Here is an 18,062-nt window from a genome sequence, read left to right on the forward strand (position 1 = left end):
CATATAATAGCACTTTGGTCGCCATTTGTATTGGATCACGCAGTAAAGGATCGTGGCTGGCGCAATCCGATTCATATTACGTAGTACCGGTACCATGCATACTAACTAGCGAGTGTGTCGTTTCATGATTCTCCGTTCGCCCTAGAGCGTGGAGGTCTTGTCCAGAAACGTCATGTACCTACTAGGTAATGTTACTCTTGAAAAAGGATTGCCTACAACATCTACATCTACCAGCGCTTAATCCAGCCCCACAGACAACGGCGTGCTAATGAATTATCTTTCTGTTGAAAATACAGACACGGCATTGGGACCGTTTGAGGAATGCTAACCTACCTACAGAATATCTAACCGATCGTCTACTCAACCTCCTTCCACATTTGCTCCAACTGCGCAACCAGCACCACATCACCCCCATTCACGACATTCATATTCATCCCTTGATGGTACTGCTGCGCGCCCTGCACACCAGACATTGTCGCATAATTATACCCAATACTAGCGAAGCCGTACCTATCATGACCTGGCCCCTGCACAGCAGTGACAGTATAATCTAGTCCTTGCAGCATAAGACCCGACATCATGAGCATCTGCTGCTGCTGTAATCGCATCCTGGTGAGGGCCATGATGGATTGGATTCGCGGCAGAGTCTGCTTGCATATAGCCTCGTCGAGCTTATCCATAGTTTGGCTAAATAGAGGGGTTCTCGCGTTGAATATACACGTGAATTTCAGGTTCGCTGGCAATGACAGCTGCGTAAAATGATTTTGGAATCCAAATGGAACAATTATACCCGCGAAGCATCGAGCACAGGTCCCACCATAGCTGCCATAAGGCGCCAGACCGTGCCATACGCCTTCATCTTGTTCGTTCAGAGGGCAGGGCGGACTGCTCATAATAGTTCGCGCCGCGTCCCCAAATATTCGAGAACTTATTCCTCGCATGGCTTTGAGATGCGCCAGTTTCATCGGAAGAAGTGTCATGTCGCAAATCCAGGTCGTCATGCCGTCAGCGGCAACCATGTCCTCCTCGTCAACGGGTTCCCAGTCATCCTCCATGAACGACGCAGCAAAGTAGAGGTAGTAGCAATGCTCGCATGCAATCATATCACCGACAGCCTGCTTTGGTCGCCACCAATTTCTCTCGGCGCCAACGACACTTTCCGGGCCATCGTAATCAGGTACTCTAACCGACGCGTTCACAGCCGCCGCTACATAGTGCCAATCGCGCGAATCGCTGGACCCGGAAAATATTTCCATTAATCGTTGAGTAAAAGCCGTTAGCTTACAATTCCACCGTTTATCTGCCGGTTGTGGAATTGGACTAGACTGGAAGGCCTCGCTGAAAGGAGTCGCAAGCACGACGTCCTCATAGCAGGCGGCACACACCCTAAAATTCTCGATATCGTTGGGGGGGTTTTAATTGATACCACTGGGTGCCTACTTCTGCGCCTAGCGTAGTTTGGCCCTGACAATTTGGGGTGTCGGCACGATGATTCATGTATCGCGCTATGCACTCCCAATCATTATCGCGGAGGACCTGTGGCCAAAGTCACAGCATGCGGGGGCTACTAAAACAGCATTTGCGATCGCTTTGTGGGTGCTTTATTTCTCGAGAAAATCTTGATGCCCACGACGTATTTTGGATGTGCGTTGCGAAGCAGTGGGAGCAGATCTCGAAGGATGGCGCGTCTGGTGCGGAGAACCAGTACGCCGTCGCTTGGAGGACGTCGTCCCCGGGACAGCAGGATATCACCTATGCCAGCCGAGTATAATTTAGTGACTTTTCATCTCTAAAGTGGAAACTGACGTCTGCGGGAGCCAAAGATGGTGGAGGGCTCCATTGAGCATATTGTTCAGGCGATTGAGCCCGAGACATCGGATTTGCGCAGAGAAGGAGGCGGGGAAAGGCTCATTGCACAGTTTGATAAATCCAGCTGAGCCTTGCTGGCTCAGCGAGCGAGGCGGCTTAGTCTTATATCTAGGTATTCGCAAGCCATGTTGGCTTCGTCACCTAAGAATACTCAAACTGGAGGTGCTAACAGCATTCCATGTTGGGAAGGCGTGCGGTACAATCAACTGCGTGCAGCAAATCTGCTTTATAACGAAATTGCTCCGAGTCATCCGTTATCCTGGGCGAAATCGTTATATATACAGTCTAGCCGAATTGGGGGATCCCCGATCCATCGTGCAATAGCCGAATGTACTGTACTAGGTAGTTACTCCGTACGTAGTTTCTATTATGTATTTCTGTGTACTCTGCACGACATTGTTACTTCAGCCAAGGCCGAGCATCCGGATGCACCGGATGGATACGAAAGTAGTGTATATTGTTTGTATATTGCTTGCTCCCTCTCAACGTGATTCGACGTACCAATTACAGAGCAATTCCTTGACTGCTACTCTGCACATCAGCTGGTCGCTCTCTACGACAGTAGTGTAATCTTACCACAGAGAGGCGAGGGCTGGTGCAAATAAGCACTTGCCAAGAGCGGTCGGCGGGTCCTACCAGACTCAGCCGAAACATCTGGGTGATGCCAAGCGTTCTCGAATACAGAACCTAGCTACTCGGCTTTTGATAATATGAACTATTACGTAGTGGTATATGTATTGTTACTAATTACTTCAAATACCAACAACCATGTACGTAGTAGAGAAGCACGATGCCGATGGTGGCCTTAAGTGGCTCTCTGACCAGTGGACTCGGCCGTGTCCGTCATAGATACGGTAGGTACTAGGGTAGCATCGACGGCCCGCTGATCTACCAAGCGGAGCCAATTGGACCCTGGAACAACACATTAGGGAGTGTTAACTGCTTCATTAGGAAGGCCCTCTGCCTCACGGTGCCTGTCGCTTCTATCGACTAACCAGTTGTGTTTCAAATGTTCCGTAATTCAATATCAATAGTGTAACATTTCTGGCGCGTATTTCTACCCGGGTCGCCCCCATTCTTCTACAGGAAGCACGAGGGCAACTGCGCCTTGCTCACGTCCGTTGAATGCCGTAGCGGTGATGATGGAAAACTCGCTGGAAACTCATCATAAAACACACGGAACCCATGCCGACTCGCCCAATCCAGAGCCGACTGCACACCCATATATTAAACCGCAGTATCGGCTTCCGCATGACCCAACCATCACTTTTGAGGAGTACCACCACTATGCGCTGAAGACTAGGGACAAGGAGCTCGTCCTCGAGGCACCCAAGATCAATTGGCGCGAATGGCTCTCACGAAGGAGGCATGCTGCCGATACTGATACACGCATCCACGATGTAGTTGCCTCAAACAATACAGGGCGAACAACCAACCCGGTCGAAAAAGGTCTAACGGTTGCAGAGCAGTCTTATAGAGTTGATATAACCGACGAGGAGTGGGAAAATGCTAGTCGAGCTTTGAGAACTGCTTCAGCGGGAGCATGTAAGTTGCAAATTCCCTTCGTCGGTAGTAACGTACTATGAGTTACGAACTAATCTACGACCCTAGGCTTCTATCTGATCACCACCGATATTCTCGGACCGTATGGCTCTGGATTCGCAATGGGCACATTGGGCTGGGGACCCGGTAAGTCTCCGCCTATACCACTGCTAAGAACCCCCCACTAACAACTGGCGCAAAACAGGTATTGCATTCTATACGATTTTTGGTTTCATGGCCGGTTATTCCGGATACCTTATCTACCGCGTCTTTCTCGGAGTCGACAGCTACGAGTTCCCGGCACGCAACTACGGAGATCTTGCCCTGAGAACATGGGGCAGGACACTTCGCTACATCACCAATTTCTGCCAGGCTCTCGGTCTGCTTTTGATCACCGGTCAAGTCACCATTCAATTCGGCGAAAACATCTCCCAGGTCTCCAAATTCAAACTATGCTATGCCGTCTGTCCAGTTTTGTTTGTAGTGGCGGGCTTCTTCATCACGCAGATCCGAACTCTTAGAGCATATGGCTGGGTAGCCAACTGTGCGGTATGGATGAACTTATTGGTAATCTTCATCTCCATGGGTGTCATTGCCAATTCTCCTCCAAACTACAAAATATCTGTGCTAGGATCGGCGGGCAGCGCAGTCGATGAGACTACCATTAAGCCGGATGAATACGGTGTATATCCCGCAATCATTCACTACAATGGCTTGCCACCAAACTCGCTGGTAGGCTCAATCAACGGTCTCTTGTCCGGGGTCCTGGCATATGCAGGTGTCCAGATTTTTGTCGAGTTTTTGGGAGAAATGAGACGTCCGCGAGACTTTATTAAAGCCATGTGGGGGGCCCAATTCTTCATGTATACTGTATACCTGGTCTATGGCTGCTTCGTCTATTACTACCAAGGTCAATACAGTTTCAACCCCAGTTACCAAGGCGTCAGTATTTATAGCTGGCAAACAGCAGGCAACATGATCTCTCTGATTTCCGCCCTTATTGCTGGCGGTTTGTACGGTAATATTGGTGTCAAGGTATTCTACAACAATATTTTATTGGATTTCTTGGATGCGCCTCCAATCAACACGAAGCGCGGCAAGTTCATTTATGCGATGTTGGTGCCTCTGTGGTGGATCATTGCTTTCATCATTGCAGCTGCCATTCCAGACTATTTTGGCTTCGTCAGCGTCATCTCCGCTTCAATCCTGCTAAATATGACCTACACCCTTCCTCCATTGTTTGCTCTTGGTCATGACATTCAAAAGAATGCCATCCGCGCTGAGCGCGGTGAAGGATTCAACGCTACCACTGGACAAGTGACTCGTGGAGAATCGACTGTGCAACGATGGATCCGCGGCTTCTTCAGCGGTGGTCCTTTCCAGGTCAGCATCAATATTTGGCATGTTTTGTACGTTCTCGCGTCGTTGGCGATGTGCGGGTTGGGAATGTATGCCGCTGTTGAGGGTGTGTCTCCTAATTCACTTGAACATAATTGCATGGCGCTAACTCCAGGGGTCTAGGTATGGTTGTGGCTTTCAGGAACCCGGAATTGAACTCTTTTTCGTGCAGGTCACCACTCAACCTGGATGCTTAGATTAGCGGTAGGTATGTTTGTTGATAAGGACGAGTACATATTCATATTCATATGTGCTGCTTTTATGAATGTCCAGGAAATCGTATGGAATCTTGATCCGGTCGATTCCAATCTCCCGATCAGGAGCTCCTACATGTACATATGTACTATGTAGATATATATATCAGCCATTGGATATACATGCCGTGTGCAATTGTATTTATGCACCGTGTCGAGTTCATGCCCAGCATGGTATGGAGGTGGCTGCTTGATCCATGTATATGTACACAGTCATGCATCTTACCGAGGTGAAGAAAAATAGAAGGACAATGACTTCACGTCGCATTCCATATTCCACATGATTCAATCTCAATCAAGGATGAGAAACAGTAATGAATCATAGATGAAAAAATTTGCAAAAAGAAATGCTTGAATTGCATCATCCGTGAATCGAACACGGGCCTCATCGATGGCAACGATGAATTCTACCACTAGACCAATGATGCTTTGATGTATGGCGGGTCGTTTTCTAGACCCATAATCCAATCATTCTCTAAATTGACATCCATAGGTACCATATGCTCGAATTCAGTTTATGCATTCATGAAAATTATCAGTCCACAACCTCAACAACACTCCATGTAACACTCCATCTCCACCCCTTCCCACGCCCAACTTTCTCCATAACGCGTCTACTCGCCACATTATCCCTTGCAACATCCGCATGTGCATACCCTAATTCTTTCTTCGATGATGATCCATAAACACCACCCCCCATACCCCTCCTCATAACCTCCCTAGACAACGTCGCCGCAATCCCCTTTCCGCGATGCTCCGGCTCAACATGTAATGTCGCAAGAGAGCCGTCGAGGGCTAGAAAGCCCCATGCAACAGGATCCTGGCTGGTAGTGTTACCGGTATGGTGGTAGACGACTACGCTAGGCATAGCGAGTAACGTCTCCCTCTCACGCGGAATATGTGTTCGCGACTTGACGAGGTCGACGTGTTCAGCCCTTAGGCCTTCAGAGCCGTAGTAATACCCCTCCGGAAGAGGGTTACTATTCTCTTCGTTTTCTGTTTGAAATATTGCCGGCGCGAAGATGTATTTCACATATGGTAATTTGTCGTATCGGTAAACATTCAATCCGGGTCTGAACTGGGCGTCAACGTAGGAATCATTGGTGGTGAGTAGTTTTAGAAGGCCTGTATGTACAGAGCCGAGGAGGATGGCCGGGGGGTAGTGTTGTCGGATGACTTTTGTTTTCTGAAGCCCCTGCTCCAAAACTGCAGTTGAAGGCTGTTGCTTCTCGCCGGTCGACAGATGAGATATGTATTCAGGCATCAACTCTCGACGAATGAATTTTAGCAGATTCCATATCTGTTCCCTCGCAATATCCTGTCTTTCAGGACTGATGTTCGAGAAATCACTAATCTCCTCCCCATCATCGCCGTCGATGGTATGTTCAACCGGCGAAACTTCAGCCTCCAGACTGGAATAAACCCATATTTGAGTTTCTTGACCGAAGAATAGATTGATATAAGCTGCTATCCAGGGTTCTTCATTTTTGGGGTCGTTTGAGGATTGTGTTATTATGTTGGCACTGGCCGCGTAATATGCCGTCTGTTGTGGATGGGCGGTGTCATATTGAATGCGTCGTAGAAGCGGCAGGGAACTTGGGAGATGGGACTCTAGCGCCGGGATTAATTTTTCGGTTACATTGTGGTGGTTGAAAACGATAAAGTCGGAGTTTCCTTTTGTCTGGTCGGCCATATTTTGGGTTGTGTATGTAACTCGGGGTTTACCAGATGAATAAGATGAGATGCCAATTGGATCTATGCAGCTATTTCCCCTGGTTGAGATTTGTCCCTTCTGTTGGAATCCCGAGTGCTGCTAAATGAACACAACCATCAACTACAAATTAGATTTAAATGGATGTTGGGAAATATGAGTCACATTAATCTCCCTGCAATTAACTCAAGTTAACTAACTAGTTAGTTAACTATGGAGCCGCTTAATAACGACTAGTTGATCTCCATATTAACCCTAATAACCCTAGCTCGACAGAGAAAAGTTTGGTTGATCCATACCTGGTAGGGAGTTTACAACTTGTGATGCGCTCAGAGAGGTATAAAGGAAAAGCAGTAAAATCGATAAACGACCACCTAATCAAAGATGGAAGGGAAAGAACAAAGAAAAAAATATATATATACAGATCAAGGAATGCCTAACCGTGACTCTTTCGGATCAGAATAAAACAATCTACCAATTCTCTCGATGATTCGCCACAGTTCGTCTATAGCTCTTGCATTGTGATTGATTCTACCGGCCAAGTTCACTGGCTTGAGCTCGAATTGTGTAGTGTTGACATACACCCTCGCCATTACATCAAGAGGGCCAACCTGTCTTGAGATATACCAGACTCTTGTTTATATAGTGTCTAATCAAGGATGCAGAGATTTTCCTCCATACGCCGACCATCGATAGCAATAAACTTCACGTTACTCCATGAAAAATACTAGGTCATCAGCACAAGGACTTGTCGGTTGAGCGGCGGAATGCTATTAGGCTCAAAGTTTCAATGAAGCTAGGTGTTGATCAATTATGCAAATTTTTCCACTCAGGAGTAGTTAGATTTCCGTCATCATATCCCCGCGATGTGTCGACAGATCATTGTGGGAAGACGCAACATCCACTGATTTATTCCCTTCTTTTACTGGTATCTCAAACTTATTCCGAAATCTAATCCGAGCCCGAGTTGACTTTATTCCGAGTTCGGGATGTGTTAGCCAATGAGGCGGCTGGAACTATACCAGGGCAGAAAACTGTCTCCCAGGGCTTAAATGCACATTGGTTGACAACACTACTGTTGAATGATGGTGCCATTGCAAATGCAGAGACATACAACAGAGTCATTGTTATTGATATCTCGAGATTTAAAACACATGTAAGAGTGAACGAGTGGGTATCAGCTCTTATATTTATGCAGAGTGTGTAAACTCACTTTTTCTATTGACTCTCTGATGCTTATGTTGATGGTTACTGTCACGAGTACCTTTGCGCTTACTCTAATGCTTATGCTGACGTATGGCTTAGTCAGGCTCTGTGACCTTGAAGGCCATAGAGAGTGATAATTGATCGATCCATCACCAAGGTCTTGACCGCAGTACCCAATATATGATGCCCTTTTCAGGTTGTAACACTTCTGTATGACTTTGAATCCCAGTTACGTTTCTTAATATTATCTGTAATGTCACACCGATGGTATTTATCCTATTTCAATTATTCATATCATAACCAGTTTACGTAAGATGACCAACCTGTAACTAGTTGTCACTCATGGATTGTGGTGCTGACATCTCACGGCCCATTGGAATATCACTGCGCCGACATCCTGCCCTTCGGCCCCTGCAAATATTCATATGCTGCCGTTCCTTTAAATACTCATTTCATATGAGGGCGGTGGCAAATTTATATCTTCATTTACCGATTTTGTCCATTGATGTTGCATCTAGCTTCATCTGCTCCCGTCGTACTTCAGTATATACGCACAACGTTATTCTACCTGTATGGCAGCAGAAAACCTTTTCTCTATTACAAAAGGTTGAATTGATAATAGTTAAATTTCTTTTCAGAGATAACTAGCTATAATCCCTTCGATCTGCGATGAGAGAGTATGTACATTGGTGACGACCATGGATGTACAAATATTTGCGATACTATAAAACGTGGCAGCAACGTTACCCAACGGTATTCGCGACTCTCCAATTTTCGTTATTATTGCTAATACGAAGCGACCTGTAGTCATATCTGAGTTAAGATTGACTCTCTGATTGTGCCACCTTTGCCAAAGCCTGGTCTAAATCTTCCTTGAGATCATCAATATGCTCGGTTCCCGCTGAGAGCCGAATCAAGTCATCCGTGACACCGATAGCCAGGCATTCCTCTTCAGTCAGTTGGCTATGAGTGGTAGATCTATGATGAATGATGATTGTTTTTGAATCACCAACACTACCACTTGTTAGCTCAGATCAACCCTTTCACACAATGTTTCTTACTTACTTGGCTGTATGTCCGATCAGTTCTAGATTATCCGCCAGCTTGAGTCCAGCATTTTGCCCGCCTTTAACTCCAAAGGCCAGGACACTTCCAAACCCGCGAGATAAATATTTAAGCGCAAGTTGATGGGAAGGGTGGTTTTCCAGACCTAGGTACTGTACCCAAGAAACCAAGGGGTGCTTTTCCAGCCATTCAGCCAGCTGCATGGCATTAGAAGCCTGGCGCTCTGCTCGCAGGGAGAGAGTCTCAAGCCCAATAAGTAATTCGTGTGCGGCTTGGGAACTGAGAGTGGAGCCGATATCACGGAGAGTGTCGGCTTTCAGCATCGCGGCATATGCTTCGGTGCCAAACACTTTATACAGATTAAGATCCGCTGTTCCCTCACGGCCACCGTGAAACTGTGGAAACTTCTCAGGGTTAGCGCCCCAATCAAATTTCCCACTATCCACTATAACACCTCCCAGTGTTGTCCCATGGCCTCCAATCCACTTGGTAGCCGAGTGGATGACAATGTCTGCACCGTGATCAATGGGTCGACAGAAGTATCCGGCGGCACTAAACGTAGCATCGACCTTGTGTATATATTTGTTAGCAATGATCTCTAACGCAGACATCATTCTTGGATTATACCACGAGTGGAATGCCATTCTGGTGGGCGGCTTCCGACAGGACGTCAAAGTCGGCTACTGTGAAGCTCGGGTTACCAATAGTCTCGGTGAAGATAAGTCTCGTGTTCTCATCAATCAGTTGCCGGATTTCTTCAATTGAAGCTTCATCGCGCACAAAGCGTGCCTCGATGCCTAGACCAGATAGCAAGGTGTGGAACTGATGATAGGTCCCTCCATGGATAGATCTTGTGCTAATGATGTTTGACCCAGCTCGAGCCAGACTTAGAACGGCCACAAGCACTGCTGCTGCGCCAGAAGAGAAAGCTACAGCAGCGGTTCCACCTTCTAGGGCTGCAATACGTTGCTCAAAGACATGCACAGTGGGCTATTTTTCCCAAAGTTAGTACGACCAAGACAAATGTTAGTTTCTTTTCACTAACATTTGAAGTTCGACTGTAAACATAAGCATCCGCCGTGAAGTTGACCATGGAATTCCCAGCGGTCTTAGAATCCGGAAACCAGAATGACTACTCCCGTTAGTCTAGGTTTCGTGGTCTGTGGCTCTTAGAACATACTGCCGATGAATACACTGGCACACTACATGCTCCGAATTGATCACGAAAGTTTCTTTTGTCGGTTAGTATCATTTAAGAAAAGTTTATGGATACAAGAAACTGAAGTGAGTGGTGCGTACCCTGTATGGAGCTGAAGCGTCTCGAAACGCTTGCCGGCTGTCTTAATTCGTCGTTCCGCCATATTGATTTGTGTCAATTGAACTGTTGTGTGAGAGAATGTGCTGGCTAAAGGAGCGTGTCGTCGAGATTTAACAATGCTGGGTTTTTGATACTGCTTCGATCCAACTTATGTAAGTAATAAGCTGACGGTGCAGTGTCACTAATCATGCATGTCAGCTATAAGCATTCCATAGACATTGGTTGGTGATGATTGTACACCTCGAGTGTAGAGCTACATTTTAAGATATTCCAGTGACATACAGAACACGAGGCCAGCTTTCTGGTCGAAAAGTCAACATAGTACTTAGTGGTCTGCCATGCACTTTCAGGCAGCTCAAACACAGGCGACTGGTGGCTGACCTGCTTGGTCCTGGTAAGGCTCTTAGCCCAAGCGAGTACTTTATTACAGGTCCTAAGTCACTAAGAAGTCCTTACAATAAAGCAAGTCCCCAGATGAAGGAATTGAAAGGTATTTTTGGCCCTGATTTTCCATCGACAACGATCCAGGACGACGTTGCATGGGTAATTACCCCCTTTTTGTCTTCGAATCCGGACTTAATACTCCAGTAATACAACCAATAAAGCGTTCATCATATTTCTACAACTCATTTAAAAAACAAGATCGGGTTCATGTACCTATGGGACATGCTAGCGATGAGATGAGTTCTGATGACAAGTCAAACTAGCCCGATAGCAGTGGGATATTCATATTTCCAGCAACAAGCGATTTCATACCGGTAAGCCTTGTGCGAATGAGGCTGGACAGATTGTTTTCTGTTCGTCTCTATACCGGTATGAAACAGCTCATAGCCAATACGTGTGGATCACAATTACCATGAAAATAAAATTTCCATGATTTTCCAACAAGACTTGAATTCTCTATTTAAAAGTACCTATGCGATACCTAAGTTAAGCGATATTTTAACAAAGTAACGTCCGGTTGTGGCGCCTCCTACGGTAGGTAGTTCCGATACTAAACCCGGATTCGGAATGCCGTGTGATTGAAGAGGCCATCTTTGCCATCGGTGAACACTCCCGCCGCACACATTTGTCCGCCATTTCTCCCGATAGCAGTTCTCCCACGTCTACTTTAGGAGGGTGGTGAATATTTGAAAATTCCATATGTACAGGCGCAATGGCAAACCCACCTCGTGTGAGCCGTGCCGATTAGCCAAAGTTCGCTGCGATCATGCAACCCCAGTCTGCGGACGGTGCCAGTCGCGATCCAACCAAAGTCAGGTATGGCTCATCTGGCATGATTAAACATACAAGTTACTTGTTTCAGAAGGAATTTGACTTATGATCAGTGCTACTATCACCCTGCCCCGCTGACAAGGGTGCACGGTCAAGATGTGCGCACCCGATCAGTCCGCAGACAAGCGCGTATAGCTCGGCGGGAAGCAGCATTGCCATCATCGCGTACAGCTGTTAGTACACCGGCAAGCTCGGGTTTCTTGGGTTCAACAAGCTATCTTTCTGTGTTCAGAGAAACACCACGACTGTCAAAGGCTCCGGATAGGTCTTTATGCGATGAATTTGAACAGTGGCGTACCAAACTGGAATATGCAGCTGCCCGGGTGGTACGACTTGCTTCGGCGATACCCTTCTACCTGGAGCAAATAAGATGGTACTATGACAAAGGTCGCTTCACCGTAATTCCTGCACCGATCGTCTTGGACTCTTTGTCCCAGACGGTCGCCCATATGGAGAGTCACCCATGGAATGTAACGGGCAACTGGGCATCCATCTACAGTGATCTGATGGCTGCGACAAAATCTCCCTTGGAGATATCTCCCAACACCTCTGCGCGTCAATTTAATTCATTATTCACTGGTCCCCACTTACGATTCGAATTTATAGGCTTTATATTTGCTATGGCTGGTTTAAGTGTACAAGGTCGATTTCCTGGTCGACAGTCTCTAGAGTTGGGTAATGGCGAGAAGATGGATACAGATGCGTTCACCACCGAGATGGTTTTGGCATGTCATCATTGTATTGAAGTTTGTAAACAAAATAGCCACGTCAACGATCTAACCATATGGATGCGCTACATGCATATACTCTTGGCGACGGAAGTACTGGGAGAACCGAGTGTGTCTCCCTCAACAACCACTCTGTTACCTACATGACTGACAACTGAACAGGTGAGAGAGTATATAGTCTCTTTGGTGACTTGACATCTGACATCTACGCTATGGGTCTGCATCATCAACCTTCGGATCATGTCCCATTCTTCCTGGCTGAAACTAGAAAACGGATGCTAGCTGTCAGCCACCGGACAGACAAGAATTTATCAACAGCCATGGGACGTCCACCGCGTTTGCCTCATCGGTATTGTGATGAGGCTCTGCCGTTAGATCTACCAGACGAGAGTCTCTTTGAAGAAAAAGATTCTCTCGAGCGTTTTCTCCAGCGCTTGGATGATGGTGGCTGGAATCGGGATGGGAAGTTTTATCCTGCGACATTGATGCGAATGCGACATATTCTCTCCAATCTGCGGGAACAAGTTCTCGAGTTATCTCTCGGGCGCTCAACACATCCAAACTACACAAAGGATATTTTGTAAGGGAAAAAAAACCCTATGTCCTGATTCTAGGTCTGTTAATGATTCGCTGAACGGATATAGGGCTACATACAAATTCTCCCAGACTATATTTAACCGGATCCCCTCTCGATATATGTATACGTCGAGCTGCTGGAAAGAGATGGATGCCATCGAATGTTTAGCACGAATGATTGTACGTCTCGAACACCTGTTCAGCGTGCTGCAGCTTCAACGGATCCGATGTCAGGAAAACAGCGAGGCAACCAGCGACCTGCTTGATACCTGTCTTGAGGTGTTATCTATTGTGGTAGATCTTACAGGACAGTACAACATACATGAGATTAAGAAGCAATTTGCTTGGATTGTGAGTAGTTATTCTTTCTTCTCATCTTCAATTAGCTGATTGATCAAGTATCTACTGTATGGTATACCTGCCTCTGGTGTCCTTGCAACGGAGCTGTACCGATGCACTCTTTCTAACCAACCCCTACCACTAAGTAAACCTCGGTCAGAAGTCATTCGTACACTCAGCTTCTTGGTTTCTTGGGTTCGAAATACTGTTACAGAAGCACAACCCTCTGTGATGGTTGGCGCGTGCTTGGAATTGAATAATGTAATTTTCAAACTACTGGATGACGCCCTTAATTATCGGCCTCCGTTAGGGTCCGGACAAGAGGATGCAAGACTTAGAAGTGTGGATACAGGCCAGTCTTTTGAAATTTCTATCCAAGGTACCAGAGGTGATCTGCCATCGGATGTATTCAACATTGGTCTGGCCAGTGGGGAGTCTCTCAGTTGGTTGGATGATTTGGATTTTATGCAGACATCTTCAGGGTTATCGTTGATGTAAATCTGACTTGTCCAATATTATTTTTATGCACTTCTATGGTATCCCTTTTAACTATACAACTTAGCCTCAAAATCCTTATTTCCAATTCCACTTCGTTGACACATCCTCGAAAAAATGCCCCCTGCCTGCCACAGTGCCTTTGGAGTGCCCAGTTCGACGATTTCCCCCTTTTCCATGACGCAGATACGGTCATAGTTCAAGACGGTGTGCAGACGATGGGCAACACTAAGGATAGTTTTGCCCTTGAAGCCGTGCTGGATTGTCCTCTGAACTTGTTTATCCGTATCTTGGTCAACAGAGCTTGTTCCCTCGTCAATGACGATGATTTTACTGTCTCGGACCAGAGCTCTGGACAAGGCGAGGAGTTGTCGCTGTCCAAGAGAAAAATTTTGACCTTCATCAGCAACTGGTGAGTCCAGTGTGACTCTATTCAGGGATCTTGGCAAACTAGTATCAGCCTTGTCTAGATCAGAGTCAGATGATGAAGGGTCTAATGGAATGAGACAGCTTTGTCGTAAAGCATTCCACAGGACCAGATCACTATGATCACCAAATGGATCCAGGTTGGAGCGAACTGTGCCTTTGAATAAAGTCGGGTCTTGTGGGATAATGGCAAGCTTGGAGCGAAGCTCATGCAGTCCAATTGTTGAAATATCGACGCCATCGATACTTATTTTACCGGAGCTGAGCTCAACCATGCGGAAAAGAGTAGAGAGAATTGAGCTTTTTCCGGCACCTGTTCGGCCTACGATACCGATACGTTCTCCACCAGTAATGTTGAGATTGAAGTTGGAGAGGGCCAGGGGCAGCCCTGGACGATATCTCATGCCGACATTCTCAAATTGAATCTGTCCATTTTCAGGCCATTTAGGAGGTGTTTTGTTTAGGTCCAATTGTGCTTCACTTGGAAGGGAGGTATATTCGATGATTCGCTCCGAGCCGTTCATTGCTGCCTCGACATCTGAAAATTGTCGCACGGTCAATTGAATTAGCTGTACGAGGCTAAGACTATAGCTTAGAATCAGGCCAGAGATGCTAGGTGAGATGTTATAGCGATCAATGAGCACCAAGATGCCCGTGACCAGAACTAGGGTGTTTCCAATGGCATCTAATCGGACTGAAAGCCAGCGCTCGTTGCCGAAAGTGAGGAACTGTGCGCTACCCATATCTTCGATTGCAGAGATGAGTCGCGTCGTAAACTGTCCTTGTAACTCATAGGCTCGGACACAGGGGACGCCAGTGAGCGCCTCTGTGAAGCGAGCGTACATGCTGGAGTCGAGGAGAGATTCATAACGCTTGAGTTCACGAGCACTCGCCCGATAATATGCAGTCCAAATAAGGAGTGCACAGGCTAACGGGATAATAGCGATTGCAAACTGCGAGGAATTATGGTTAACCATTGTTTTGTGTTGACCACAAGAGCTTGATGAAGTCTTACAAAGTAAAAATAGGCTATAGTTAGCACAAATGTGCTAATAATCATGCTGAAGACGACAAGATACATTCGCAACGCATCCGTAAGATTATTATCCATCCAGTCAATGTCCTTTGTGAATCTTCGCGTGATTCTTCCCAAAGGCGTAGTATCGAAGAAACTAACTGGAGTTCTTAAAACCTTCCATGTCGCTATTTCGAGAAGTTTCTTGCTTGCTCTTGTGCCGAATATGCTCGTGGCCGCTGAAAAGGAAAACAGCAAAAGACCCTGTAAGACGGCTAGAGCAGCATATATGCCAATCTGAGTCTGTGTTAGATATCAAATACAATAACATAAATAAAAGAGAGATACACTGTACATATTGATTTCGACTAAGGGAAAATTGATCTTCTGACCAGTAGCTTAACCATAAACTAGTCATGATATTTGCGCCACGAAAAGTGACGAGCAACACAAATATCCCGATGATGTTGAACACCGACCCTGAAGCACGTGCATAAGTAACATATACGGACCATGGAACGCTTTTGACTGCTTTTGTCTCGGCTGTTACAAGCTTTAGGGAAGAATCATTTGTGGCTGTCCCACTGCTTTCATTTTCAGGCTGGTCTTCGTGGTTCTCATTTTCGTCTTGGCTATTATCCTGATCGCCTCCGGAGACTTGACTCACTAGTGTGCGGAATCCTTCATGTCGCTCGAGTAGCTCTGTGTACGGCCCTTCCGTAATTACTTGACCATTCTCTAGCCAGATAACCCGATCACATCGACTGAGTACATGCAGCTGATGTGTTGCTAGGATACGACTTTTCCCTTTCAACAGTCCGCAGATAGCATTTTCCAAGATGTGGCGTCCGACATGAGCATCCACTGCTGATAGAGGATCGTCCATGAGAATGATATCGGACTGAAAGTAAATCGCTCGAGCTAGATTGATTCTTTGCTTTTGTCCTCCGGATAAATTGATACCTCGCTCCCCGATTTCTGTCATATCGCCTGCTGGGAGGATCTTGAAATCGGCGACCAGTGCACAGGCTTCAACTACTCGCTGATACCACTCAGGGTCGAAAGGCTTCCCGAAGATGATGTTGTCCCGGATGGTGGTATTTTGGATCCAGGCATGCTGCGGACAATACGCTTTGGAGCCACCAAGTATAATTTGGCCGCTGGTTTTGCGCATTTCGCCCACAATCGCAGATAGGAGAGATGTCTTGCCACTACCGACGGCGCCGACAATGGCGACCAGCTCTCCACGGCCGGCAGTCATGGTGATACTTTTCAGTTGAAAAGGTTGCCGCTCATCATGAGGAGATTCTGACTTTTCACCGTGTTTATTGGTATCTTCGTCGTCGTCATCGTCGTCGTCCACGGTCTTGGTCTCAATTGGTTTCTCCCAGGTAAAGCTGGCATCGTTCAGTTGAATTGCAGCTGGGGCTTCTCGGTCAAGATCGGCCTGCTCTTGAATCTCTTCTGCTAAAAGGAAAGCTTCAATGCGTTGGATTGAGGTCCAAGCATCCACGGCCTGTCCTATGGCAACAGGCAACCAGTTCAGCGGGGTACGTAGGCAGTTGAACAAAGCTAGCGATGAAAATACTACAGCTGCATTGAGGTTATGATCAGTCAAGGAGTAAGTGATATACGCAAGCATATTGGCAAAGATTGGAATAGCCATGGCAACGGCACCGAGCGCACTGCGAATAGTAAGAAGGATCTGAATGGAGTGAATCTCCTTTGCTCGAATATCGGTGAGCCTGGATTGGAAGGACTTTTCCCATGCAAAATATTTGACGAAGCGTATACTTTGGAGAATCTCTTGTGTCAGACTGATCCGCTGATCTGTAATGCCATTTATGATATCGCGGCGTCGACTGAGGGTACGCACAACATAGGTGACCCCGACCAGACCTATAACTAAAATGGCGATACCTGGCAAGGCACTGTAGGTTAGGTTTATGACTAGCAGAATTATGGCAAGAATAATCGATATTGGACTAGACCAAACATAGTGAAAAACCTTTGAGGCCTGGAATATCCGTTGCGTGTCATTTGACATGAGGTTGACTATTCGTCCGTCTGTCCATGCATCTTGCTGGAATGTTTCGGCCTGTTTCTTTTTTCCGTTGATCGAGGGCTTCTTGAGTGTAACAGTCGTCCCTTGAATTTTGGCCCGATTTGATAGTTTCATTGACTTGGTGAATATAGCTGATATCAATACACTTCTTGTCTGCCCACCAACCAACATGGAGCGATATTGGAAATGACAATTGGTCAAACTTTGCAGTACCTGCATGACGATGATGCCGACCACGAGCCCAATTCCTTTTCCTATGAATGGGCTTGATGAAACGTCCATTCTCGCATCATATGAGTCTTGCACGAATATTAGCAGGTATCGTAAAGTAAATGGCGCAAAAACGACGAAAAGGTCGGCTAGCATGCGATTGATCGCGCTTAGCAAGATGTCATATCGGAAGGTATCGTATATTGCCCATAGCAGTGGATTCTTTTGATTTTGAGATACACGCTCTTGGAAAGAAGTCTGAAGCTTGATTGCTAAAGGTTCAACGGTCCGATCCGGATGCAGCAGCCAAATGTCATTGTACTCAAGAGGGCGTCGATAACCGGTCTTGTTTCTATTAGGTTGATAATGCAAGGGGGGTAAATTGGAGGACAAACGCTCATGTGGTCTCCCATCCACCCAAAAGTTAACTGGTTCCAAATTCCGGCTTTGTACTCTTTGGTTACTTCTCGCTCACCAGGAATAGGCGGTGGTTTCCCCCATCGCAGCGGATTGAAGCGTCCACGCCATATGTTCTCCTTCTTGGTGTCCATGGTGTTAATAGACGCAAGG

At 46.5% G+C, this 18,062-nt stretch overlaps 6 protein-coding genes and 1 non-coding gene across 7 annotated transcripts; 2 read left to right on the top strand and 5 right to left on the bottom strand.

Moving 5' to 3' along the window:
• Positions 1–356: 356 nt before the first annotated feature.
• EYB26_009889 (uncharacterized protein) lies at positions 357–1,256 on the bottom strand (the record flags this gene model as incomplete). Its single annotated transcript, XM_054269136.1, has 1 exon — positions 357–1,256. One exon carries the CDS (start codon positions 1,254–1,256, stop codon positions 357–359), a length of 900 nt encoding a protein of 299 aa, XP_054125111.1.
• A 1,752-nt stretch (positions 1,257–3,008) lies between these two features.
• Positions 3,009–5,006, top strand: EYB26_009890 (uncharacterized protein; the record flags this gene model as incomplete). Its single annotated transcript, XM_054269137.1, has 4 exons — positions 3,009–3,414; positions 3,481–3,558; positions 3,617–4,876; positions 4,933–5,006. 4 exons carry the CDS (start codon positions 3,009–3,011, stop codon positions 5,004–5,006), a joined length of 1,818 nt encoding a protein of 605 aa, XP_054125112.1.
• Positions 5,007–5,420: 414 nt separating this feature from the next.
• Positions 5,421–5,491, bottom strand: EYB26_009891. The gene has a single exon. It is a non-coding gene; the product is annotated as a tRNA-Gly (tRNA).
• A 107-nt stretch (positions 5,492–5,598) lies between these two features.
• EYB26_009892 (uncharacterized protein) lies at positions 5,599–6,756 on the bottom strand (the record flags this gene model as incomplete). The annotated part of the gene is made up of 1 exon (XM_054269138.1): positions 5,599–6,756. The coding sequence occupies one exon, from the start codon at positions 6,754–6,756 to the stop codon at positions 5,599–5,601; it is 1,158 nt and encodes a 385-aa protein (XP_054125113.1).
• Positions 6,757–8,798: 2,042 nt separating this feature from the next.
• Positions 8,799–10,406, bottom strand: EYB26_009893 (uncharacterized protein; the record flags this gene model as incomplete). Its single annotated transcript, XM_054269139.1, has 6 exons — positions 8,799–8,994; positions 9,046–9,614; positions 9,673–10,035; positions 10,091–10,177; positions 10,226–10,277; positions 10,345–10,406. 6 exons carry the CDS (start codon positions 10,404–10,406, stop codon positions 8,799–8,801), a joined length of 1,329 nt encoding a protein of 442 aa, XP_054125114.1.
• Positions 10,407–11,506: 1,100 nt separating this feature from the next.
• On the top strand, positions 11,507–13,779 carry EYB26_009894 (uncharacterized protein; the record flags this gene model as incomplete). The annotated part of the gene is made up of 5 exons (XM_054269140.1): positions 11,507–11,623; positions 11,692–12,475; positions 12,529–12,946; positions 13,011–13,293; positions 13,342–13,779. 5 exons carry the CDS (start codon positions 11,507–11,509, stop codon positions 13,777–13,779), a joined length of 2,040 nt encoding a protein of 679 aa, XP_054125115.1.
• Positions 13,780–13,826: 47 nt separating this feature from the next.
• EYB26_009895 (uncharacterized protein) lies at positions 13,827–18,043 on the bottom strand (the record flags this gene model as incomplete). The annotated part of the gene is made up of 4 exons (XM_054269141.1): positions 13,827–15,155; positions 15,218–15,514; positions 15,726–17,837; positions 17,888–18,043. The coding sequence occupies 4 exons, from the start codon at positions 18,041–18,043 to the stop codon at positions 13,827–13,829; spliced, it is 3,894 nt and encodes a 1,297-aa protein (XP_054125116.1).
• Positions 18,044–18,062: the final 19 nt, after the last annotated feature.

Source organism: Talaromyces marneffei, chromosome 8 (genome assembly GCF_009556855.1).
Source record: "Talaromyces marneffei chromosome 8, complete sequence".
NCBI lineage: Eukaryota > Fungi > Ascomycota > Eurotiomycetes > Eurotiales > Trichocomaceae > Talaromyces > Talaromyces marneffei.